Source organism: Gymnodraco acuticeps, unplaced genomic scaffold (genome assembly GCF_902827175.1).
Source record: "Gymnodraco acuticeps unplaced genomic scaffold, fGymAcu1.1, whole genome shotgun sequence".
Lineage (NCBI taxonomy): Eukaryota > Metazoa > Chordata > Actinopteri > Perciformes > Bathydraconidae > Gymnodraco > Gymnodraco acuticeps.
This window is the reverse complement of record NW_022991154.1, coordinates 8155760-8183504: the sequence shown is the minus strand read 5'-3', so window position 1 is coordinate 8183504 and position 27745 is coordinate 8155760. Positions and strand designations below refer to the sequence as shown.

General features: G+C 42.7%; 1 protein-coding gene across 22 annotated transcripts in view; it reads left to right on the top strand.

The window, feature by feature from the left end:
* Positions 1 to 27745, top strand: part of ptprfa (protein tyrosine phosphatase receptor type Fa) — a 315231-nt gene that overhangs the window by 263217 nt on the left and 24269 nt on the right. For 6 of the 22 annotated variants that reach the window (XM_034237408.1, XM_034237424.1, XM_034237414.1 and 3 more), the window contains 5 exons: positions 16066 to 16229; positions 19180 to 19191; positions 22176 to 22285; positions 25265 to 25297; positions 25734 to 25831. In XM_034237408.1, the coding sequence (XP_034093299.1) occupies positions 16066 to 16229; positions 19180 to 19191; positions 22176 to 22285; positions 25265 to 25297; positions 25734 to 25831 (417 nt within the window). The remainder of the gene's footprint in view (positions 1 to 16065; positions 16230 to 19179; positions 19192 to 22175; positions 22286 to 25264; positions 25298 to 25733; positions 25832 to 27745) is intronic. The other 16 variants (XM_034237425.1, XM_034237422.1, XM_034237421.1 and 13 more) reach the window with 7 other exon arrangements.

Genomic DNA, 27745 nt, shown 5'->3' with positions numbered 1-27745 from the left:
GTAGTGTCTCTACTGGGACATGTCTCCATGCTTTAATGTTCAAAAAGCTCTTTCTTGTTCTCATACTGCCTGTGCTGCAGCACCTCTTTACACCCTCTGTCTGAAACCAGAGCCCAGTCTGCTCTGATTGGTTAGCTGGCTGGCTCTGTTGTGATTGGTCAACCGCTCAGAGATGTGTTGGAAATGTCCCGTCCCTTCACCTATCACTTGATATGTGTTGAAGCGCGAGCCAATAGAAACTTGAGTGTAACATGGTAATAGGAGTCAAATCGAGTCGTTCATTCGGGGGGCATAATATGGCCCCTTTAAAACAAGATGGCCGGGCAGTGGTCTGTTAGTGAGGTTCAATTGTATTTCTGATTTGTATCATATTACAGTCAGACACTACATGTAAGGTTCCAGGAAGACAGATGAGCAGCATTATGCCAGAGATCAATGTGATTATCTGATAGCCAAATCATTGATTGGTTTGAAGAAATAATCTGCTTTCATGACAAACAAACAGTTATCTCGTGGGAATTCTGATTCTAAAATGAGTTAGGAAAGTCTGGGCCTCGGCCCTTCATTACAATAACCTGTTTATCCCCATGTTGATAAGATACAGCTACAGGGACACTTTTTTAGTATAATGCAATCGCCTTGAAATGAGTGCAACCTTGTGAAACCTGCAACTATGTTTTTCAGCACTGTGGTAAGGCACAGTCTGTATTATTGTTGTACAGGATTGCATTATATATGAAGGTGTTGTTATTTTCTCCACACTATAATGTTTTTGCGCCCTTGATCAGTGGCCTGTTGGCAGATCCCAAGCTCTGGTAACAATACAAATGATTTTCCGACCAGCCTAGCACCAAATGCCCCCCTTCTATATTGTAATAGCAATGACCCCATCAATCCCAATGTGAGAGAAGCAAGTAGAGTATGAAAGTGGATTTAGCTGTAAGAGACAGTCTGCCCTGTCTGCAGCAGTGTGGTGTCAGGAAAAGTTCACCAAGACCGAGGCTGTGCTTGACACCTCGCACCCTTTAATGAATCGTAAACTCATACCAGAGAACGAGGGCATGGCTGAGGCAACGCGGAAGGGTTTTTAATATGCGGATCTATTGCTGATTATTCGTGGCCTTTTAATATCCACAGATGAATAGTCCTTGTAAAACTTCATTCCTACCCTGCGGGTCACATTCTAGTGCTTATGACTGCAGTGTGAGTCCCATACATTTCCCTAAGGCCTTGCATTGCTGACTAAACAGTGTCATGACGGCCATGCTTTTTCCCCCTTCCTGGTGTTTCCTATCTGTTGAACAAAGAGCAGCCCCTCGGGGGGGCGGGATGACGCAGTGCAAATCACGTCCTTGAGTCATGCAGGTATAGCTCTCAGGCACTGAAGACGTGATCCCTGCTGTCATTCACAAAGCACAGCATTGTCTCTCTAACTTCAATTGCTTTTGCTTTTCATATTAGTCATTAACCCTGTTCTTTATTTAATGCTCTATTTCTTGGCATTATCTCAGCATCAAAGAACCACATTGTTCCCCAGCTGATTCTATTGAGTCAGATATTTATAATCACTATCACATTCCATTCTACTCTTATCTTCTTTTAAAAGAAGATGTATTTGATATGCCATAAGGATATCCAAGTGAGATTCCATTTGGCTCTCGAGGGTCTTCATCATCTATTAACCCCAACCTCCTACACAAGCTGATCCAGGGATAGAGTTACATTATCTGTCATTCACTTGATGCTTTTATCCAAAGCAACACTACAATACTGTAGAGACTCCTTCAGAGCAATATGGGGTAAGTATCTTGCCAAAGGACACTTGTGGCGCATTTCCACTGCAGGGCCTCGCTCGGCTTAGTACGGTATGGCTAGGCCTCGTTAGGCCTTGTTAGGCCAGGCTCACTTTATGCTGCGTTTCCATTACAGTTTAGGAACTGGGGCAGTATATATAGTAACGCAGTGTAGGCGGAGCCGTGACGTCATCTTCAATGTGAAATCAGCTGTTAGCACTCAGAGCTCACAGCTCCTCATATCTGTTCAGAAACTAGACAAAAGTTAAACAAGTACAAACCACAGACTGCCTGTGTCATGGAGAATACAGTCGCTGGTTTATTTATGTCTGTAGGCCGTTGTTGTGAGTGTGGACGGTCGGAGCATATACTGTGTTAGCTTAGCCGATCTCCATTCAGAAAACACGCATTTTAAAAGGTTTTCGCCTGTCGTCTGTCTGCAGACTTGTCAAAGCATTACGTTTTTACTAACCGGTATCAGTATGTTGTTACTTCAGCATCATTTTGAAACGTGTATTACAATTAAATCACGGTCAAATATGTTCATTTTGTTGTAGTTGCCAGCGATTCTCTCTCTAGTTTAGCATACTCAGCCCAGTTGTTGGCCCGGAAAGAACCTCGATTTTGGAGAGCCAGAAAACTGTGAAAAAGTACCCGCTAGCCGGAACTACGCCTAGTGGGAACGCAACCAAAAACGGGCCGGGCACGGCACGCTTAAACCGTGCTCCGCGCTGTAGTGAAAACGCGCCATTACACTTGTTGACTGCAATGGCTTGGGATCAACTACTGAGGCCCATTCTACCCCTGAGCCACAGTCATAGCTCCCCTTGTAAAGGAGCTTGTCACTACATAGAATGCACTCACGTAGCTTCCTAACAGAAAATGTTTCACGAGCGAGAGAATAAACACTGCGTTAGTGTGTTATAATGCCACTTTTTGTATCATTGTCTTTATTACATTTCCACATAAGCACACACAAAAAAAAAAACACAAAAATAATCACAAAAAACGTACTTGACAACGATGCTAAGTTAAATATTATCTACCAAAGACATCAACTGACATAACAACACTTAAGTTGGAAATGGAATGATAATAATAGCCGTAATAAATACAAAATCAAATTGTAAAGAAAGATGGATAGAAAGAGAAAAAACAAAATAATAATAATATATATTTATTTTTAAAAGAAAAAAAACCTTTTGGTCTGCCATCCAAATTTGACATGTGGAACTACAACAAATATAAATGAAAGAAATAAACAAAGATTGCATGCACTGCTCTGGACAGCCTGCCATGTGGGACGGTGTTTTTTTCTAGCTGCAAGTTCAATGAGTAATATAGATAATTCTTCCTCCTGGTCTTTCGTTTGAAAGACCAGGAGGAAGAATTATCTATATTACTCATATATATATATATATATATTACTCGAGAAGTTATGTGTTTACATAACTTCTCCAAAATGATGAAATGAAATACTTTTTCAAAAGTGTGTTTCCCTGAACTGCAAGTGTTATCGCTTTAAAACAGGGAAGCAAAGCCCAGATGCAGTAAATGACACTCAAGCCTGATTCAAAAGAAATCCTGGACGAAAATAGAATACTAATCACATTCATTGAAAACAGTAAGACGGGGACTTGAGAAATGGTATAAAAGAAAAGAGCCAGATAAACAGTATGATCCCTTACAGCAGAGGAAGAAGGAGCTTCCTCTGAATGTAGAGCCCTGAGGGAGAGACGGAGAGGTGAGGAGGAGAGTGAGAGGTGGAGAGAGAAAAAAGAGGGAGCTTAATGGGGGGATAAGTTTGCTTTGCTGGGGGGGGGGGGCACCTGAGAGAAATGCATAGACGTCTATGAGAAGGCGTGAAATGCTGCAATCATTGAAGACAGAATGGCTCAGATGCTGGAAGCGGCTTCTGATGTGGGAGGGATGCTGAACTTTGGGGAGAAAAGACAGAAAAAAGAGAAGGATGGCATTGCAGAGGACTGAGGATTGTGGGTAATTTGCTGAGCCTACTGGATAACATCCATTTAGTCTCAGAATGAGGCTTCAAAGTTCTGGGAAATAACAAAGCATTCAAAACAGAATCTTTAAATGTTTCTGATTATTGTATGAGTAAACATTTTTCATTTGGGGAGATTATGGACAATGGAAGCAATATTACAATGTTCAAACTCCTACTCCTTAAAAAAGCCACGTTTCTTTCTTTGCACAGCCCACCTCTTCCATCCAGCTAGCAGATGTAGCAGCAGTTTATTTTCCCCCTGAAGGATTCATATCTATCTGGTGACGCTGAGATTGATCACCTCCAAACACCCCCAGAGATTGTCTAAATACCTACTATAATGCTTCTGTGCAGTCTAAAAGTCGGGAAAACTGTCATTTAAAAAATACTTTTGTATCCGTAGGCAACGCTTTGCATAAAATGCCCAAAAGAAGTAAAGAGAAAAGAAGGATGAAAGAGCTGAGGAGACAGATGAGCTGAACAAGTTATCAAGCTCCACATCATTTATCTCTTAAGGTTTCTTCAGAACAGAGTTGGAAGATTTGAGTGATTTCCAACTGTTTGGTAAGGCACTGAAAAACGACATTGTCCTGGTCTCTCAAGAACATGGACAAGCATCTTATTTTGTATTTTAATAACATGTCCCAGCTATAAAAAAAACACAACATGATGATTGCATGTCTGCGCGTCACCACAGCCTAGAGAACACTGTTTAATGACACATAGAAGCTTTAGTCATTCACCAGTGGGTATTTAACCACTTATTTTATGTTATAGAAGAAAACGTGAACGTCTTTTAAGCTTGTGTTAACCACAGCTTTTATGTTAAGGCCCGGACACACCAAGCCGATTTTGGCCATCGGTGGGCGTCAGGCCGACGATGAGCGTCAACACGCCCTACTCAGATTGGTGTGTCCCGCACCGTCGTGTCAAACATGTCGAATCGTTGGGCAGTCGGCCAAAGGCTGTCGGCAAAAGAAATCACTCTGATTGGCTGTTCAACTAGCGAATCAGTGCATGAGAAGCTAAACGGAAGTGAGGGACCCAAACAAACTATTAAGAAGGCAAATCTGAGATTTCATTTAACTCCAGCTCTCGACACAGGTTCGGGAAAGCCCCATGAGCTTCTCGTTGTAGAGTGAAAATGGAACGCACACTCTATTTGTTGTTTGTTTATATCACGCAGTCTGTTCTTCTTCTCTCGGTTATCACGCAGTCTGTCTTTTGTGTTTTCTGTTGTCCTTCCTCCCTTAACCTTACCTCTTCCAGAGAGAGTCCTGAATTGCTGATGTGTGTTTGGAATTGACACTACTGTATCAGCAGACCACAGAGCGACAGACTGTTGCACAGCAGAACAGGGCTGCCTTTGGTAACAACAACATGTTGAAAAATGTAAATGTTACCCTTGTAACATTTTAGATTATGAAATGGACGGTATGTAATAGTATTGTTTTCTTGAAATCCTATGGGTTATTCTAATAATATAATTTTTACTAAATATTATTCAAATTCTCAAAGAACACAGATTGTCTGTATGTGTATCCAGAGCCAGTGAGCAACTGACTTTCAAAATAATAACATTAATAATACAAAATAATCATAAGATTACATTTAAAAAAGTTGGCGTTAATTAATTAATGCATTAACGCAATAATAACAACGTGTTAACTTGCCCAGCCTTTATACATACAGTATATATATATAAACATGATTCTGGAAGAGGTTTCTGTAACTCTAAGGAATATGACAATGAATTCCATTTGGATAGTAAAGTAAACAACCTTCCAAATGCATTTTTTTGCAGATTTGGATGTGTTGGATCTTTTATTCAGCATTCCACGAGATGAAAAATGTTAATAAATCCTGTAAAGCCACAAATGTCTTGTACAATTCATTTGTAAGTGTCAGCCCTGATATAACAAGCTCTGACAATGAATGTTGTACGAAAAAAGAGTTTGCAAATGTGTGGAATTTAATAAATCAATAAGGAAGGACGGCCGTTGGTGGGGTGACATTGTTTTAACAAGCAGCAGGGTTGTGTTTACAGCTTCCACCCAGAAGAGCTGCATCAGAGCCCCGTCAGGCTTACAGCTATATTTATAGTCTCATTCGCTAACACAGTCCCACCTTCTGCACTTGTCTCACCGAACATAAAGAGACGAGCACAACACTTACTTAAAGTGAATTACGCCTTGTAAATCGATCCATGTAAGGCCTATTTAATTTTGATATGTTGCCAATATCCAACCTTCTACCAATTTGCACTGCGACTCAGTAATCAGGACAGACATTGTTTTCTTTGAAGCTCAATGATGGCTTATATTTTTCCTTCCAACAATGATGTGATGTTCTGTCACTGCATTATGAAGCCAGCACGCCCACAATGAGTCAGGCATCAGTGTATTTGTGAATGCTACACCAAGCATTGTAGCATCATTTTGACAGGTTTATTTTTAAATAACATTTCGAGGCAAGGACACTTTTGCTCAGGTGACGTCTGTCATATCACAAAAACATTTTCTAAGGTTGGGGTGGATTGATAAGTGAAACTAACACAGGACTTTCCCCCTCGAGACTGCTGTTCATGTCCCAATACAGTTGCAACAAAAAGTATGTGAACCCTTTGGAATGACCTGGATTTCTGCATAAGTTGGTCATAAAATGTGTTCTGATCTTCATCTAAGTCACAACAATAGACAAACACAGTCTGCTTAAACTAATACCACACAAACAATTATATGTGTTCATGTTTTTATTGAACACACCATGTAAACATTCACAGTGCAGGGTGGAAAAAGTATGTGAACCCCTAGGCTAAAGACTTCTTCAAGAGCTAATTGGAGTCAGGAGTCAGCCAACCTGGAGTCCAATCAATGAGACGAGATTGGAGGTGTTGGTTAAAGCTGCCCCGCCCTATAAAAAAATACACACCAGTTTTGAATTTGCTATTCTTAAGAAGCATTGCCAGATGTGAACCATGCCTCGCACAAAAGAGCTCTCAGAAGACCTACGATTAAGAATTGTTGACTTGCATAAAGCTGGAAAGGGTTACAAAAGTATCTCTAAAAGCCTTGATGTTCATCAGTCCACGGTAAGACAAATTGTCTATAAATGGAGAAAGTTCAACACTGTTGCTACGCTCCCTAGGAGTGGCCGTCCTGTAAAGATGACTGCAAGAGCACAGCGCAGAATGCTCAATGAGGTGAAGAAGAATCCTAGAGTGTCAGCGAGAGACTTAAAGAAATCTCTGGCACATGCTAACATCTCTGTTCACGAATCTACGATACGTAAAACACTGAACAAGAATGGAGTTCATGGGAGGACACCACGGAGGAAGCCACTGCAGTCCATAAAAAACATTGCTGCACGTTTGAAGTTTGCAAAAGAGCACCTGGATGTTCCACAGCACTACTGGCAACATATTCTGTGGACAGATGAAACCAAAGTTGAGTTGTTTGGAAGGAACACACAACGCTATGTGTGGGGAATCCAAAGGGTTCACATACTTTTTCTTGCAACTGTATATGATAACATACATTTTCACAACGTTCCTTCATAAATAGCGTGCATATTTTGACCCATACTTTGATCCTTCAATTAACCTGATCAAGTAGTTCTATTTCGTCCCTACTGACCGCCAGACGCGGTGCTTTCAGCACTGGATATGTCCATCGCGCGCATGCGCAGCTCGAGTACCAATACCAACAAAGTCACCTGTGACCCACGTGACACCGGCTATATCAGCCGGTGTCGTCAGAGGATCTGTTCCTTTCATCTTCTCGCTGTGCGAGGGTACCTACCATGGCTACATTTTTGTAGCCTACAGCGTTCAGGTTTGAACGTTTTGATCTGAGGGATTTCTCTGCAAGCAGCTGGCCGCGTGCAGCTTCGTGACTGACAGTCGGAGCTACGGGTCGTTAACGTGTCCTCCAGGAGCTGTGGCCGGCTGTGCAGAGCCTCGACAGACAGGTTGGTGTCAGCTTGTTGCTGGTGATGGCTCTGTCCCCGCACCCTCTCCCAGCCAAGTTGTCCTGATTGCTGTCTTATTTTTTGTTTGGCTTAGACTTTCTGGTGACGACAGTGTTCCCGCTTCCTCTCCCATAAAGTTGCCCTTATGCTCTTTTGAAAGTTCTGCTTGTGGCGCTGTGCCCGAGCTATCATTAGCATTTGAGTCCCAGCTTTGGCTGTGTCCCTCATTCAATTTAACCCGTTTTTCGTTTAGATGCAAGAGAGTAAGGTAAGTACTTTCTATTTCTTAGAAGCTATTATCTGGTCTTAACATTTGTGTTCTGACTTGGTCGCTTGATTGTTAGCAGCAGCCGCTTGGCTAACACCTTGCTGTTAAGCTTAACTATTAACTCAGCCGGTGAGGGCAGTGCTCCCGCTTCCGGTAACATAGGGTTTGATAGCGCTAGATCGTTGTATTACTGCTCCTAGTACTAGACTCCTAACACTAGGATGATATGCAGAGAACATCTTCACTGCGGGTGCTGTGTGCTCCGCATGTGCGGTTACTACTGTAACCATGGCCTACGGTTCTATGCGGGCTGTTCTCTTTCTTAGAAGCTAATTATCTGGTCTTAACATTGTGTTCTGACTTGGTTGCTTGATTGCTAGCAGCAGCCGCTTGGCTAACACCTTGCATGTACTGTTAAGCTTCATTATTTAACTCAGCAGTAAACGCATGGTATGGTTGCAGTAGCGCTATATCGTTGTATTTACTGCTCCTAGTACTAGACTCCTAGTACTAGACTCCTAGCACTAGGACGATATGCAGAGAACAATCTTCACTGTGTGATGTGTGCTCTGCATGTGTGGCCATTAAGGAGGATTTCATCCTCCCAATATTATATTATCTAGTGGGCAGCCGTTTGGCTGACACTTTTAGGCACCGGCCACAGTTACTACTGTAACTAAGGTTCTAAGCCGTAAGTACTGGCCATAATTACTACTGTAACTACGGTTCCAAGCCGTGTAAGTACTGGCGATAGTCAATACCGTAACTACGGCTCTATGCTGTGTAAGTACTGGCCATAGTTACTACTGTAACTACGGTTTTAAGCCGTAAGTACTAGCCATAGTTACTACTGTAACTACGGTTCCAAGCCGTGCAAGTACTGGCCATAGTCAATACCGTAAACGGCTCTATGCTGTGTAAGTACTGGTCATAGTTACTACTGTAACTACGGTTCCAAGCCATGTAAGTACTGGCCATAGTTACTACTGTAACTACGGTTTTAAGCCGTAAGTACTAGCCATAGTTACTACTGTAACTACGGTTCCAAGCCGTGCAAGTACTGGCCATAGTCAATACCGTAAACGGCTCTATGCTGTGTAAGTACTGGCCATGGTTACTACTGTAACTACGGTTCCAAGCCGTGCAAGTACTGGCCAGAGTTACTACTGTAACTACGGCTCTATGCTGTGTAAGTTCTGGCCATAGTTACGACTGTAACTACGGTTCTAAGCCGTGTAAGTACTGGCCATAGTTACTACTGTAACTACGGTTATATGCCGTGTGAGCACTGGCCATGGTTACTGCTGTAACTACGGCTCTGTGCTGTTCTCTTCTTTCGAAGCTAGTTATCTGGTCTTAAACATGTGTGTTATTTGACTTGATATCGCTTGATCGTTAGCAGCAGCTGCTCGGCTAACGTCTTGCGTGTACTGTTAAGCTTCTTTATTTTACCCAGCTAGGTGAAGGCAGTGCTCTCGCTCCCGCTCCCTCTACCGGTAATGCGGATGTAGCTACATCCCTTTTTCTGTTCGGTGAGTAGTAGCACCGCTCTACTCTTCCCGTTCAGCAGGTAGCTGGTGAAGGCTGTGTTCCCGCAGCCGCTCCCGGTTACGCTGCATCTGGCAGTCGTCTCTAACTCAACCAGTGAAGGCAGTGTTCTCGCCCCCGCTCCTGGTAGACGCTGAACTGCCTCGCTTTTCCGTTAAGCAGGTAGCTGGTGAAGGCTGTGTTCCCGCACCCGCTCCCGGTTACGCTGCATCTGGCATTCGTCTCTAACTCAACCAGTGAAGGCAGTGTTCTCGCCCCCGCTCCTGGTAGACGCCAAACTGCCTCGTTTTTTCCGTTAAGCAGGTAGTCGGTGAAGGCTGTGTTCCCGCACCCGCTCCCGGTTACGCTGCGTCTGGCAGTCGTCTCTAACTCAACCAGTGAAGGCAGTTCTCGCCCCCGCTCCTGGTAGACGCCAAACTGCCTCGTTTTTCCGTTAAGCAGGTAGCCGGTGAAGGCGGTGTTCCCGCACCCGCTCCCGGTTACGCTGCATCTGGCATTCGTCTCTAACTCAACCAGTGAAGGCAGTGTTCTCGCCCCCGCTCCTGGTAGACGCAGAACTGCCTTTTTTCTCCGTTAAGCAGGTAGCTGGTGAAGGTTGTGTTCCCGCACCCGCTCCCGGTTACACTGCATCTGGCATTCGTCTCTAACTCAGCCAGTGAAGGCAGTGTTCTCGCCCCCACTCCTGGTAGGCGCTGAACTGCCTTGTCTTTCCGTTAAGCAGGTAGCTGGTGAAGGCTGTGTTCCCGCACCCACTCCCGGTTGCGCTGCATCTGGCATTCGTCTCTAACTCAACCAGTGAAGGTTCAGTTAAGCAGGTAGCTGGTGAAGGTTGTGTTCCCGCCCCCGCTCCTGGTAGACGCTGAACTGCCGTGTTTATTAATCCAGCCAGGTGAAGGCAGTGCTCCGCTCCCGCTCCCTCTGCCGGTAACGTGGGTGTAATTACATCCCTCTTTCTGTTCGGCGAGTAGCAGCAACGCTCTACTCTTTCCATTAAGCAGGTAGCTGGTGAAGGCTGTGTACCCGCTCCCGGCTACGCTGCATCTGGCTACCTACGGAATGGCTCATTCATGTAGCGCCTGTATGGCTTCTTTTGAGCCCGAGGACGGCCACGACCGCTGCCCTTCCTGCCTCGGCCGCCTCTGGCGGTCAGTGGGGACGAAATGTGAGCATCTGAGGGAGGTTCTCACGGTAAACGCCTGCACGAGCTGTAGCTGCATGCCTCGGGCGCTCAGAGTGGCTAGAATCACTGAGGTGGAACGTCTGGCAGCAGCCAACAGACACCTCTCCTTGTCACATCCTCCTCCAGATCAATTCGGCCGTTCCCGGCGACTTGAGGGAGCGATGGCTATGTGTGCTCCCCCCAATAGAAGGACTAGAAACAAGCTGTCCTCTAAAGTGGATCAGCTAGCTGCCGATAGGGGCATGATGAAGTCGCCTCTTGGCCCTTCAGCCTGGGCCCGGTGTAGGGGCTGCTAGCGGGCCTGTCCCCCCCCCCCTTCGGTTGACGCCCCTCCTTCGGAGGCCTTGTCGCTGGTACAGACTCGTCGCCAGGTTTCGCTGGCCCAGTCACCGCTAACGGAGGCATGTAGGAGAGTCCTCCGTAGCGTACCAGTCGAGCCAGGAGAGCTGGTTAGGTCAGCTGCCCTGGAGGCACTGGAGCGTGCCGCCCAAGCTAGGCAGACCAGGCAGCAGCTCTCGGGTCTTCGCAGACCTGTGCCCACTCCCAGCAGGCCCAGGGGCCGCTCTAGCAGCCGCCGGATTACAGGGGTGGTCTGCAGAGGTCTTAGCGGCGCGACCCAATGACTTTCGTGCCCCAGGTCGCCCGCCTTCCAGACGGCCTCGTGCCCTAGTGCCCCCCCGGTCATCGGCTGCTTTCCCAGCAGCAGCTCAGTTACTGGGCGGTCTGTACTTCCGTCCCTTGGGTGGTTTTCACCTTAACCCAGAGGTATGGACCGCAGCTCCGGCCCCTAGCCTTCGGCTGGGTCTAATTGACAGTCGTCAGCGATCCGGCAGGGGCCCTAGCTCTGGCCCAAGAGTTGTCCGTCCTTCTGTCCAAGGACGCAATCAAGCCAGTAAGACCCTCTGCTTAGCCCAGGGGGTTCTACTCGGCGTACTTTCTCGTGAGCAAGAAAGTCGGCGGAATTCGCCCGATCTTGGACCTCAGAGGAATCAACAGATTCCCGAAGGTGCTGCCATTCTATATGCTGACCACTGCATATGCACAGGTGGAGTGGTTCTCAACCGTGGACTTGAGGGATGCCTACTTCCACGTGGGCCGGGCAAGATTATGCCTTATATTCAGTTCCTCCGGCCCTTGGGCAGACTGGCAGCTGCCTCGGCCGCTGGGCCCTTAGGCCCGCTGTCGTTGCGCCCCATGCAGATGTGGCTGAACAGCCTCCACTTGGACACCAAGTGGCACAGGCACAGGGAAGTCAGGGTGTCGCAGCATTGCTTCCACTCTCTGTCACGCTGGAGGGGCAGGGCCTATCTCCTAGTGGGCGTGCCCATGGGCGCCATCCCATCCCGCCAGGAGACCATCACCATAGGTGCATGTCTCTCAGGGTGGGGTGCAGTGCGGCAGGGCAGGACCGTTCAGGGTCAGCGGTCTGCCCAGGAGAGTGCGCGCCAGGTCAACGTGCTAGAGCTTCGGACTGTGCAGCTTGCACTCACGCACTTCCTACCCCAACTGGGGGGCAAGAATGTGCGTGTTCCTTGGGGACAGCATGTACGTTGTTGCTTAGACAACAGTCCCTTCTAGATAGTGGACGTTCTCACTCCACTCTGAATTTATGTGGCTGCGATTTCTGCCCGACATGTTCGGGTCGACGGCGCCACGGCGGGGTGCCACAGGTCGGTGTCCCTCTTTATGAGAGGGGCTTTACGGCAGCGTCCCCCTAGCACCCCGAGGGCTCCGGCTTGGGACCTGCCTCTGCTGCCGGATGCCCTATCATCTCCTCCCTTCGAGCCCCTGGCCCAGGTGGGGCTTAGGTGGCTGCCCACGAAGGCAGCATTTCTGCTTGCCATAGCCTCAGGGAAGCGAGTCGGGGAGTTGCATGTCCTCTCCATAAACAGTACATGCCTGAGGTGGGACTCTCAGGCCATCCGGGACTCATAGAACCGTAGTTACAGCCGTAACTATCGTTTTCACTTTGTAAATCCAATTGTATAATGTGATAAAGCTGATTGACAGAACTACAGAAACAGGACAACTGTCGCAATAAACTGGAATCATCAATATAGTATACAACATTAGAAAGGTCTATGTAATTGGTGAAACTCGGTTAAAGATACACTTTCTACTTGAGAGGTGGATAATAGTTAATAGAGTTCAACCTGCTTTAGCCTGGCACGCTCTCAGACATTGTGTGTCTCCTGGCAGCAGTGTGAGGCTGCCATGTGGTCCAATGATGGCATTGACGCAGGCCTCAGGTCAGCACAGCTGTCCAGAAGGCCCAGTGAAGGTGTTTGTATTATTGGATTTGTCCTCAAAAGATGTCCTTGATGTGGATCCTCCACTGGGCTTCTTTGATCCTCTCATGCCTCTCAGGGGACTCTCCATAAGGAGCCATGCACTCCCAATGCAGCCAGCACAGCAGCCTGCCTCTGATACCCCCACCAACCCAACTGCAACCAACATGTTTGTATATGCAGCTTAAACTCTCAAAATAATTCTGCCTCATTGAACACACAACCAATATTGTCAAAATATTTAAATATAGGAAAGAACTCACACAGATTCAGATATTGCATTTAGAACTGGCTGTTCATTGTTCATCCATGTCTTGATTATATTATAGAGTATGAAATAAGAACCGGAATTTGCTCTATCTTTTCTACTCAGGATTTATTTTGGTACCTATTTATATCTGTTCAGGTCTTGCCAGGGGCGGCGGATACTGTAGGCTAGGGAAGGCTAAGCCTTCCCAAATATTTGTGTCACTGCATCCTGGTAAAATAAAAATATAATGTTTGTGTCTTTGACATTAGCGCTGCTATGCAGCCACCTGTGCCCTGTACTACGAAGCCAGTTCAACAGACCCTGGATATGTTTGAGTTATCTTAACTAACCCTAACAAACGAGATCTCGCTAAGCGGTCCTACGGCGCTGGTTATCAACTCGGTGAATCAAGCCAGGGTTTCTCTCTCCAGCTGAGAGCGCGTTCACGTGAAAGGGGCGGGGTTAGCTACATTTGACCAATCACAAACAGGGACAAGTGTAGCCTACTGACAGCGCAGCGTCATACTTCATTAATGAAAAGTAAACTAATATTAGACAAATATGAACTTTAAACATCCATGATTTAAACATATGATCCAGGATACAAGCCTGCAAGGTGAATATAGAACAACTGGTTAAAAAATAACTACTGGGTGTTTGAAAGCGTACAACAGGTTTATGATATCACTGCCCCATCTAAGACACGAGTGGATCTGACTTTAATTACATTTGAGTTGAGTGTTTCGTCAACTTAATGTGTTGCTTAAAATAATACGTCTGCATACAGTATATGTAACAATGTAAGTGTTGCACGGCCAGATACGGCTCGAGAAGCTGACTCAGATAAGGAAATATTCTGATATTATATGATCGATGATCTGATTGATGATATCAGTGTGATATGAATGATAAGTGCGACACGTCGGCGTCTTCTCTGCATACGGCAGTTTAAACTGTATTTCCTTTATCCTGTAATATGACTTGATAGATTTAAACTCCGCACACTGAGCTCTGATTGGTCACTGAGTTGATCTATTTTCTATAGATGCCGGACGCGGGCAACGTCAGGTAAAAAAAAGTTATTTAGCCTTCCCAAACCTGAGCCTCACGCGCCGCCTATGGGTCTTGTCTCAATTTATTTTACAAAATGTCCTAATAGTCTAAATATGAAACATGTGAGTGCACAGTGATGGTAGTATAATGTCATAATAATTATAATAGTAACGTTTATAGTGTAGCGTTTTTTTGGTTCTCTATTCCGTCTTAATAATTGAAACTGCAGAGGTGTCCTTTAAGGGGCACCTGTCTGCCTATTCGGGGGACATAACTATCGAACACTTGTGATTATATTGGCTAGCGTTCTAACACATTGTAAGTGATAGGCACGACATCTCTATCACAACAGAGCCAGCCAGCTAACCAATCAGAGCAGACTGGACTCTAGTTTCAGACAGAGGGTGTAAAGAGGTGCTGCAGCACAGGCAGTATGAGAACAATAAAGAGCTTTTGAACATTTAAGCATGGAGACATGTCCCAGTAGAGAAACAAAATACAAATATGAACCTGAAAATGAGCATAATAGCATCCTTTTAGCAATGCATCAAACCCCAAACTGCTCCCCAGTCCCTTTGCTCTGACACCTCTGTGTTTGTGCATTTGTGTTTCTGGCCTGTGTGTAGTGTAATTGACTGTAAATAACACCAGAGAGAGAGCTGAATTGCTCCTTCAGCGATTAATAAAAATGTTTTTATCTTCATTTCACAAAAGAAAAAGTGTTTTATTAGCAAAACTCATATCAGTTTGGCATGTAGTAAGACAGATTCAGTACAATAGTTATTCTCAGTGTATTATTTCTTAATCTACTCGCTGTTGTGTATAAATCACTGACTCTGGTCCTCCTCTGGTCCTCTCCTCCTCTGGTCCTGTCCTCCTCTGGTCCTCCTCTGGTCCTCTCCTCCTCTGGTCCTGTCCTCCTCTGGTTCTGTCCTCCTCTGGTCCTCCTCTGGTCCTCTCCTCCTCTGGTCCTGTCCTCCTCTGGTCCTCCTCTGGTCCTCTCCTCCTCTGGTCCTGTCCTCCTCTGGTCCTCTCCTCCTCTGGTCCTGTCCTCCTCTGGTCCTCTCCTCCTCTGGTTCTGTCCTCCTCTGGTCCTCCTCTGGTCCTGTCCTCCTCTGGTCCTGTCCTCCTCTGGTCCTCCTCTGGTCCTCTCCTCCTCTGGTCCTGTCCTCCTCTGGTCCTCCTCTGGTCCTCCTCTGGTCCTCCTCTGGTCCTCTCCTCCTCTGGTCCTCTCCTCCTCTGGTCCTCCTCTGGTCCTCCTCTGGTCCTCCTCTGGTCCTCCTCTGGTCCTGTCCTCCTCTGGTCCTCCTCTGGTCCTCCTCCTCTGGTCCTCCTCTGGTCCTCTCCTCCTCTGGTCCTCTCCTCCTCTGGTCCTCCTCTGGTCCTCTCCTCCTCTGGTCCTCTCCTCCTCTGGTCCTCCTCTGGTCCTCCTCTGGTCCTCTCCTCCTCTGGTCCTCTCCTCCTCTGGTCCTCTCCTCCTCTGGTCCTCCTCTGGTCCTGTCCTCCTCTGGTCCTCCTCCTCTGGTCCTCCTCCTCTGGTCCTCTCCTCCTCTGGTCCTCCTCTGGTCCTCCTCCTCTGGTCCTCTCCTCCTCTGGTCCTCTCCTCCTCTGGTCCTCCTCCTCTGGTCCTCCTCCTCTGGTCCTCCTCCTCTGGTCCTCCTCCTCTGGTCCTCCTCCGCTGGTCCTCCTCCTCTGGTCCTCCTCCTCTCAGCAGAGGACCTTTGCAGCCAGCCCGTTCTCGGAGCCCTTCGTGGTGAAGCTCCACAGCGGGATGAGCCGACACGCCGAGGAGCCGGAGATGCTGTGGGTGATGGGGCCGGTGCTGGCAGTCATCCTCATCATCCTCATAGTCATTGCCATTCTACTCTTCAAGAGGTGAGTCTGAGAGACAAAGCTGCATACACCAGGCGGGTGTACTCAGGCACTGATTGACATTTTTGCCAGTGGTCCATCTGTATAGTTTGTTATATTTTTTCAATTTATAAAATACTCATCTACAAAATATAAAATTAAAAGTCGATAATAAGTCATTACCCAAATATATGTATACTGACCTAAATGTTTAGGAATTATTTTATTTTATTTCCAAACATTTAAAATGAACAAAGATTTGTTTTAAACTACAATTGAATACATAACAAATATTTCAAAAACTCTCAAATACATGCTAGTATTCATACCTCTACTATGTTTTATTTATCATATTTTTGTGAATTGTTTTAAATTCATTAAGTGTATTATAATGTCTTTGGAGCACTGCTATTATTATGGGAAATTAGGATATCCAGTCACAGTAAGATGTGCTTGAATTTATAAATATATGCTTGAAATGCAAAATATATATTTATTTTTGAAAGAATCATATCTACCCTCTTTATTGAAAAATAATAGATTTAATTATCATCCATAATAAATAATTAGATTTAAGAATGTTGCGATCTCCCACTTATTAGTAAGGGAAATACCATTTAACAGTAATATTAGCATACAAATGTTCATTTTCTCTCTCTGGACTAGTCTGAGTATACCTCGAAGGCAGTGCATGTCCTTCGTGTTCCTCCTCGTATCATCTAGCTGAGCGATCATTTCAGCACAGTCCAGAGAGACACCCCGAGCATTTTCTTCAGCACAGCAGATAACAAGAACATTTGACAAAAGTGAGGCACCAAGAAATGGTCAGAGTGAAGTACTTCCCAGAGTAGAGACAGACATTCGTCTTGGCCGTTGCAGCCTGAAGGCACCGGCCCTCCGCGGCAGATGGTAGGAAGACGCTGGCCCCGCGGCGCCGCTCTTCCAGGCTAACAGTTGGCTCATGCTGCCTGTGCTTGGATAAAACATCTGGAACTGCTCAATGCGCTGACGGGGCCTCCATATGGCTCCTACTTTGCTACAAATGGCAATGTTTTGTCTTTTTCCATTCCTCCCTTTGCTCATTATCTAGGGATGTGTCTGAATTTGTACATTAATCTGTACTGTACTCAGTGAGGAAAACAGCTCTATTATTAACACAAGCTCGTCCCACAAACAATTGCTGATGAACATATTTAATACATTACTGCCAACATATTCTTAAATATATCATAGTATTAAAATTGTTGAAAGTGGTTTTTCCTACTTTCTAAACAGCCAGTGCTTTCCATCTACTCCTTGTACACTTTGACAAAATAGTTGAGTTAACCCATCACAAGGAATATCAAATACTGTTGCTTTTGATTTAAAAACTGTTAAGTCTGAAATCAGAAGGATGAGTAGTCTGCTGAAAAAGTGCTTTATTAACAATCTATTGTGAGGGAAACTACTTATCTTACAGTCTACCCAATCAGTCTTTATTCATTTGACGCAATTAGCCAATCCCGCTAGCAGTATAGATGCAAACTCTAGATAGCTAACTTAAAATGTAAAACTGTATTTTGTTTTATGCAAACTTAAACTCTGTACAACAGGGGTCTCAAACTCAAGGCCCGGGGGCCAAATCCGGCCCGCAACTTCATTTTCTGTGGCCCAGCAAGAGCTTGCAAAGAATATAATACGTTTATTATACGGTTACATGCCACTTTACAGAAGCAGGTTGCCCATTAACTACATGTCCCACAATGCATCTCGTTTTGTGACATGCGCACTGAAGAGACTTGCAATTATTTGCCCTGGACTTCTGCTTTCAGACGTAGTTAATTACTAAGTTATTATCCTATCCGATAATAATCCAATTCAGAGGCAATAATGTAATATAATACATTATTTTATATATATATATTTATATATTTATATAGTTACAACCGGCCCTTTGAGTGCAACCTTTATGCGAATGTGGCCCGCGATGAAATTGAGTTTGACACCCCTGCTGTACAATGATGTTGAGTGTACCTCTTTTCCCTAGAGCACACATAACATGCGGGTTGATAAAAAAAATAGGTACCACTTTACAATAAGACTACCCTTATAAAGGGTTTACGAATAGTTTGTAATTTATTAATTAAGTTGTGAACACTTTATAAATCATTGATAAGCTTTTATAAGACATGAGATAAACAGGGCGACTGTGACCGGTTGCTTGCTAAATAGTGAGCCCACATGTATCTGTACTGTTAAGCCTTATATTGGCTACCACCTAGCTTACTTCGTCTTCTTCATCAGCCAGCATCCTTGGTATCTGTTGTTCACTCAGTTGATTCTCGCTAAGTAGCCAATATAAGGCTTAGTCATCTTGCCAAATAGTGAGCCTGTGTTGATGTATGAAAACTATGTTAAAACTGGTTTATAGATGGTTCTTAATGATAAATAAAGTGTTTACAACCTAATTCATAACCTAATTATAAACCCTTTATGAATCCTTTTATAAGGGTAGTCTTATTGTAAAGTGGTACTGAAGAATATATCATTCTGAGAACATATTTTTTCTTACATTCTCCTATTTTAAGAGTACCTTGAGAAATGTTAATGTTAGACGGACAAACTGCAGGGCAGGACATCTTTTTTGATATATGTGACAGGGACACATTCATGCTAAAAGGGGGTTTAAAATGTCACTGTGAGAATTGTTGAGATGAGTAGAATTCATGGGAGAGCAGGAAGTGACCAGCAACAGCTAATATGTCTTAGTGACCATATCATTCTAAACAGCGATAAAAGAAGATGTATGCTGCTCAGTGGCTGTGGATCAGATAAATAGTGGAAGTAATAAACAGGTGCTGTAGCGTGCTCTGTCAGGTGCACTTCCTGTGCACGATGACACTGTGTTGTGGCATTCCTGCTGCTGACAGCTTGTAAATGAATCCTTTCTTACTCTGCTCTCTTTTCCACTGTTTGCTTGATTCTGTGGATGCAGCAAACAAGAAAGGTTGGTGCCTCTGTCTGATCTTACACTGCTTCACTAATGTGCACAGCTTCTTGTTTGAAGATCTTTGGTGTGATTGCAGATTTCATTTAACTTCTTCAAACTATCATGCCTCATACATTTTCCATCAGATTCTTTTTGAAGCCATATCTGAATTATTTTATGATTCTCGTTCATAAAGACATGTTTTACTACTACTTTACTTTTTGTTTTTATTTCTCTCAACAACATATCGTCCTCCAAATCAAACTGACGCCTGACTGCAAATAATATCCACACAGCTATATACTCTTTTTGCTAATTAGGGGGAGCCAATCCATTTACAGATTTAGTTCTTTTCAGAACTTTTATTTTTAACTTTTGTCCTTTACCTATTGAAGAGGATTTTGTTTAACATAGTTTCTCTTATCATACATGTAGGTAGCTAATGGGAATTGATTGAAAGAAAAAAGAAGCAAGGCAACATATTGAATTTATCTGGCCTGAAAATTACAACTTTAGTATTCTGATGCATGAATATATAATGCATTTGTTTGCAGTTATATGTCTTAAAAATATGCGTTACCTTTATTCACAGCACAGATATTAAATATTCAAATACTTAATGTGATTTCACTTCAAAATAAGCCTATGCTTGAAATCGTCAGCAGTGTTGGAATATGGAAAAAGTATAAGTATTAGAGAATACTTATTATTATTTCTTAGTTTGGTTTCATAATAATTGAGTTTTAGACAGGCTTTGGACAGACAACCACATCTTGACTCTGTTCTTAACACACAGATATTAGCCATATATTTAACTGAACTCTGATGTAAAATGAGCACATATCCCAAAATGTTTAACTCTTTTTTGGTTCAGTTAGGTCCTGATCAATACATTATTTACCTGATTTGATTCATTAATAACCGTTTCAGAGCCTGTGAGTATGTATTTTACTTTCAGTCAACACAGACACTAGTTGTATTGGTCTTATAACTAGGTGTTGTATTGTTTGAATCTTTTGAAAATACCATTGTCTAAAATGTCATACAATTACATTTGTGGAATAGTGGACTACTTCTTTTAAATGTGATAAAGGCTCAAAATGTAATTTACATAGGTTAAGGGGCAAGTTGCTCTTCACAATGTTTCTATTGGTAAATAATGCTGGTAAAAATGTTACTTAAAAATAATTCCAACACAAATCTAACATCCAAAATGACAGTAGATGACTGGTTTGCACATACAAGAGAATATACAATATTGAAAATAAGAGATTGTGTAAAATAATCATTCGACATTGAACATCCTCCTAACTTTTCCACGTAATATTCTGTAATAAAGCTTTCAGTTGATGTAAAGAGTTACATCTGTATGCACATCAGCAGTTAGTTCAAGTACAAAGACATTGATAAGTCAAATGTAACAAGGGGCTTGCACATTTGTAGCATGCAGAAATACATGCACTCAGCTTCGTCACCATTAGCCAAAACTGTCGACGCCAGGCTGCTGTACCGATTACTCAGCCTATTTGTTTCACACATATTGGGCAAATTAAGATTTAGGCACTGGACATTAAACATGACTGGCAGCTTGTTCTAACATACTGTAACATTCATTGCTTTCCATTACTGATTTCACTCAAGATGGAAGGTCTCCCAACAGCGGGAAGAAATCTGTTTTACATGAATTCCATCAAGAGTTTTTCAGCATCAGTGACCCAGCCTGCCCTTTTTCTAATATATATGGTTCCCAACCATGCTCTACCCATGCATACTCACAGTACACAGCACCCATCAATCAGTATCCGCAGCTCCATTAAGTAAAACTCATACAATGTCTTGTGAATTTGAAATGTAAGTAGATTTAGCTGCAACTTACTTATTACTTCTAAGTTATAAATTATTCATATTCGTTGTCCCTCTTTTTTTATTTTAGGGGTCAGAGATCACTTCTTCCATGCTTTACAAAAATACTTAAAAGGTTGGTTTATATTAAGTATTCAGGCGTCTTCAGGTGCACCTCATTTCACATTGAGATAAGTATCAATTTCGGGGGGAAAACATTCTACGCACTTGGGATATTTTTTATTTTCATTCATATCAAGCTATATAAATAGTATTTTCGTATTTAAATTTCACTTATGGTATAAATTGGTTGACTTACACATGGCGTCCAAATACATAATTAATCACAAACTATATTTTATTGTAAATGTATGAATCTAAATGGCTCCTGCTAATGGTGTCCCACAGGGATCCATTCTTCAACCCCTTTTATTTCTCACATCATTTTTATTTCTGTCATTTTTGCTAATGATACTAGCTTATTGTTTACTTAAAATTGTTCCACAGTTATTTAGGAAAATAACTGATTAGATTTAATTTCATTAATTTCAATTAGTTGTTTTTTATGTGCAGAAAGACTACTAGTCTTATTACAATAAGACAAAAAGTTTACATGGTTTGTAAATAATGTATGAATTAAGGTGATCTTGATTGTGGTTAATAATAACCTTTGTTATTTCCCACCTTATTGTAGGGCAGTGACCAAATATAAATATTGTATATATATATATATATATATATATATATATATATATATATATATGCACAGATTATTTGAAGAAAAACAACTAACATCTAAACAAAAAAACATTGTGTGTACCTTGTGAAATCAATTTTGTATATTTATAATGCCCAATGTCCATCAAAGATAGACAGCCATAATCTGTTTAGAATCCATATTTGTAGAAAGTCTGGTGTATACAAATTACTCTCAAAAGTGTTTTAGCCGATTGTTTTCTCCAAATGTCAATAGTTAGAACTAACTAGACTGCCTCCCATTATCACCTACTGTCATTCCCTAATTTTGAGCATTATTTTCTACTTGATTTCAAATACATTTTCATTTGAAAGTTTTTCCCTGTTTGAGATACGGTTGAGTTATTATGGCCTGTTCTAACTTGGTTACCTTCTCTTATTTCACCACTTATTCATTCCCCTAGGAAACGAACATGTCCAGCCAAGGATGAGCACATGGCAGGCGTCAAGGACTCTCTGCTGGCCCACTCCTCAGACCCTGTGGAGATGAGGAGACTCAACTATCAGACACAAGGCATGAACACACACACACACACACACACACACACACACACACACCACACACACACACAACACACACACACCACACAGACACACCCACACACACACACACACACATACATACACGACACACAAACAACTGTCCCCAGCACCCAATTGACATGTATTCATGCTAAGCCAGTCTTGCCTGAAAGCAGATGTACAATATGTGATGTAGCAACTGTAGTATAATTAAAAAATCATTATAAATGGCCATTTATTTTTAAACTGTATTGATTAAAAATGCTATAAGCTACCAACATTTAGTGACAGGCGTTTGAATCTGACACAAAAATAACATGGTTGTTAAAGGTATCTTCTGGAACATTACTTCTTAACATCACCCATAACTGGATGTCAGTAAGAACAGTGGGTTTACTGAAGATTGCTCTGAATTTGTTAGACATTTTTAAATATGTCAAGGGGGTGTATTCAGGTTATATCACACTTTTAAATGGCTATTTAATAACTCCAATTATTCTGGTAATTTCACAGTAAATGTGGTTGTCATTAGCTGTTGCAAGGCTGTGGTAATGATAATTATAAAACATTAAATCAGACCATTCATTAAACATAGGAAACATCATTGACCAAAGCTCACCCCTAGCCTTACGGTAACGGCCCGTCCACACAGCAGCGTGCGTTGACGCTTCACCATTCACTTTGAATGGGGTGACGTCACTTTTCGCCGAACTGTATTGCGGGAAGCGATGCGGAGCTTTGCTGGCGTGGCTCGCTGCAAAAGTTGAGCAATGTTCAACTTTTGAAGCCTCGGCAGAAGCGTCAGCCAATCGAATAATATGCCAGTACAAGCTCTAGCCAATCAAACCGCTGCTTGTGTGTCAGGGGCGGGAGATTCATGTGATTGGTTGTTGGTCGAGTTTCAGACACGCCCGCCGGCAAGCTTCAACGCACGCCGCTGTGTGGACGGGCCGTTAGTGCAAAGGTTCCTAAATCAGGACAAAAAAAGTTCTTGTCATACATTAATATTGGCTTAAAATGTATGTGCTTTTCTTATTTATAGATGAATTCAAAATACGGTAACCATTTTGCAATTACAAACTATTGCAAATTCCAGACACAGAGCAACAATTCCTCCAAATTCTAAAACGAAATGTGTAGTTTGCTAACTCCCTCTATAACAACTCATATAATTGTTTTTCTGTTCTATCACCACTATCATTTCAGGACGATTTATGGCATATCTTTAAATAAGCATTAGATCTGTAGGGCACACAAGGCATAACGTTGCTTGTTATGATTAGAAATATTCTCTGTTTCAGCCCTCCCCTGATTAGTTAACCCCCACTATCTTTTAGTGTTGATGGTTTAGTTATACACCTGGATAAAGGCCTTGGATACATCTAAGGAGATGACAATCCCAAAACTAATTTTGTTGAGGATTTATTGTTTAAGTGTTCTAGATCAGTCTTTGTTAATCTGGGAATTAAGTTTATCTGGCTCACCTCTGAAAGTTAAAACGGTCTCTTTTTGGGGGATTTTGTAGGGCTAGTTTGGTCTTTCTTTTACAGTTGCAACAAAAAGTATGTGAACCCTTTGGAATGACCTGGATTTCTGCATAAGTTGGTCATAAAATGTGTTCTGATCTTCATCTAAGTCACAACAATAGACAAACACAGTCTGCTTAAACTAATACCACACAAACAATTATATGTTTTCATGTTTTGATTGAACACACCATGTAAACATTCACAGTGCAGGGTGGGAAAAGTATGTGAACCCCTAGGCTAAAGACTTCTTCAAGAGCTAATTGGAGTCAGGAGTCAGCCAACCTGGAGTCCAATCAATGAGACGAGATTGGAGGTGTTGGTTAAAGCTGCCCTGCCCTATAAAAAATACACATCAGTTTTGAATTTGCTATTCTTAAGAAGCATTCTTATGTTGGCTTGCATAAAGCTGGAAAGGGTTAGAAAAGTATCTCTAAAAGCCTTGATGTTCATCAGTCCATGGTAAGACACATTGTCTATAAATGGAGAAAGTTCAGCACTGTTGCTACTCTCCCTAGGAGTGGCCGTCCTGTAAAGATGACTGCAAGAGCACAGCGCAGAATGCTCAATGAGGTGAAGAAGAATCCTAGAGTGTCAGCTAGAGACTTAAAGAAATCTCTGGCACATGCTAACATCTCTGTTGACCAATCTACGATACGTAAAACACTGAACAAGAATGGAGTTCATGGGAGGACACCACGGAGGAAGCCACTGCTGTCCAGAAAAAACATTGCTGCACGTTTGAAGTTTGCAAAAGAGCACCTGGATGTTCCACAGCACTACTGGCAACATATTCTGTGGACAGATGAAACCAAAGTTGAGTTGTTTGGAAGGAACACACAACGCTATGTGTGGAGAATCCAAAGGGTTCACATACTTTTTCTTGCAACTGTACATTCATGTTCAGATCATTTTAAAGTAAATGTCCTTACCCGGATCCTGTATCCTCAACTGATGTTGCTTTTATGGTAGGAAAGTGCCTCAGCTATTGAGAAGATGTTTCTGGAATGAATCTGGATTAAGATTAAAGTTTTGTTTTTCACGGAGTTATTCTTACGTATTTCCTGCAACGACAGCAACAGTTTGACCTACTGAAGAAGTACTTTTTGGTGTATTTGAGAATCTGCAACATGATGTGTTTTCTTGTGTTGGTTGGGCACATTTCTTAGAACAGAAACGTATGTAGCCATACAGTAACGTGGTGAATTCACCAACTAAATAACAGTGACTAAATGGCTAAAGACTGAAGTCACTTCATACGTTAGGAAGCAATGAATATTTAAGGGCATTTGATTGACACATCAAAATGCAAGACAGTGCAGAAAACAACCAGACGTAAAGCTCCCCAGTGCTCCCTGTGTTCCTTTCCCATGATTATTTTCTTTTCTCTGTCTCCTCCTAACTGACCCCTGTTCTGTTTGTTTTGCCTCGTCTTTCCCCCACAGGTTCAAGTGCCCTCAGTTGCCCGAAAACTCCAAGTTAGTTTTCACCCCTCTTGTGTTTTATTAATGTTTTCTCCTATTCCCCCCTCCTTCCCTTTATACATCACCCATTCTCTCACACTCTCATGGTCTATTCATATCAGCACACCAAATGGCTGTCATTCAAACTGAGATACAAAACACAAAAATAATCAGTGTAAGATACTGTGGGTAGTTTACACCCTTCCGCCTGTTTATCACCTTCCCACCCCACCTATTGCCTTATGGGGTTTCTTTAACCAATCAGCATGCTCCTTAACGCTCACTTTGCCAGTGTGGTTGTGGCATGATGTTAAAAAGCTGCACAGTCATACATGATGCCTCTGCACACTACACAGCTCTCTCACTGTCACTCCATATTGTGTGTGTGCGTTTGAGTGTGTGTTTGTGTGTGAGAAATCAACTGTACTTACCACTGGTCCTCTCGCTGCAGGGATGAGGGAACATCCTTCCATTCCTATCTCTGACCTGGCAGACTACATCGAGAGACTCAAGGCCAATGACGGTCTGCGCTTCTCTCAGGAGTACGAGGTAACTTTCTGCTTTATACGTGACTTTCCACTGAAGCAATACACTTTTCAGTCGGGATGTAACAATACCGACATGTCAGGGAAGGAAGTTAAAAAGGTAACAATACCAAATTAATGACGTTAAAAAAAAATATATGGCATTTTCAATTGTAAAGAATATGTTTTTCGTTTTAACCTAAAGTGCTTCTACTTTTCTCTTTAATAAAAGAAATGTGTCATGACGTGATGAGCAATCCTAGCTTGAATGCTAGGCTCGGTGGGTCTTGCTAAGAAAAGCATTGGGGAGCAATTGGCTTGCACGCAAAGGATGACTGTAATCTGTCTTATTGACTAGAAGTGCATCTAAGAGTACAAATGGTGAACTTACATTTCACCACTGAAGATCAGGGTTTACATATAAATCAATAAGAACTATTCTGTTACAACTTTAATAAAGTTGTACCAACTAATGTATGTCTAGGAAGCATGTTGTTTGAACCATGGCATAAACAAAGACGGTGTTTTTACGAAAGAAGCGCCCGCTCATGGTGAAACCTTGCAATAACATGAATAGGCGTGGTAACACTGGAATCTAGACACGCTCTGTCAGAAAACATAGTACCAGAGTCTTGGATTTCTCAGGGAGTCAGCTGTCAGTTGGCCGTCAGCTGGCTCTTCCACAGCTTGGAGCGAGATAAATGTAGCTGTATGATTGCGATCTCTGCTGTTTAAACTAAAACAATACAGCTTTTGACAATGAGAGATAGTAGAAAGCAGCTCTAAACAACCATGTAACATCACAGTCTCCCAGCATTACCGAGATATTTATCTTATCAGGAGACTCGATATATTGTCACACCCCTACTTTTAAACCATATTCAGTGTATTTGTTATTTTTTTCGGCAACAATTTAGATAGTATGTAGAATTTATAGTGAAATGGTACACTTCTGTGTTGTTTATATGTTTAACCAACAAGTCATGCACTGTATTACATGGAGCATTCCCTCCGTTGGTGAAGACCAAACAAAGTTCTATGGTGGTCTCAAGTTTTCAAGTGAACTCTAAAGAGGTCCCTTTCTGGTGTGAACATCATTAAGGCCAATTCCATGATGCTACTATAAATGTGTCATATCATTGGTAGAAAAAACTTGTATTTCCTGTGCTGGAAAATGTTTTTTGTTTCAGTAATGCTTAGGATGAAATGTAATGTTTTCCAATACCCATCTGCACAATCTTTTTCTCAGATAAGTACATTTTTTACGGCCACATTTGTCTCAGATGTGTTTTTACTCTTCAGTCTAGTTGGCTTACCATTGCAGTAAGGTTCAGCATTGGTGTAAAAAAGAAATACAGTTTATACTGCCAAGTATGCAGAAATCTCTGCCTCCTTTCCAAGAATAATATCCTACTGCTTTTACCTACTGTAAAAGCCAGTGAGGGATTATGGATTGTTGATGTCCTACAAAGGAAGGTCATTTGCATTTAAAGTGGTGAGTTTTCAAGCGGATAAACCAGGACAGATGAGTGCAATGTTTATGCCCCAGAAGGAAAGAGGCATATCAATTATGAAACAGCAGCTGACTCAACTTTTTTACCCTTTTTATCCTGGTACAAACTTTGTTCAGGCAGGTTGTGGTGTCTGACGAACAAGATACCATTCAAAACGGTTTGTTATATAAAGGGGAGCCTTGATTGACAGGAAAATATGTCTAAATAGGAATAATCAGATGAAACAAATGACCTATTTGGGATATATACACATTATATATCAGCCAATTCCTGTTGCATTATAGCCACCAGCCATTAGTAAGAGCGGCAGGGCTTGAAATGAAGAGCTGATAATGGCTGTGTTTAAAAGGAGATCTGCAAGAGGATCTTACAGCTTGTTATATCTGAGGAAAGGGTCTTTTTGAGGAGTGGAGACAACTTCATGT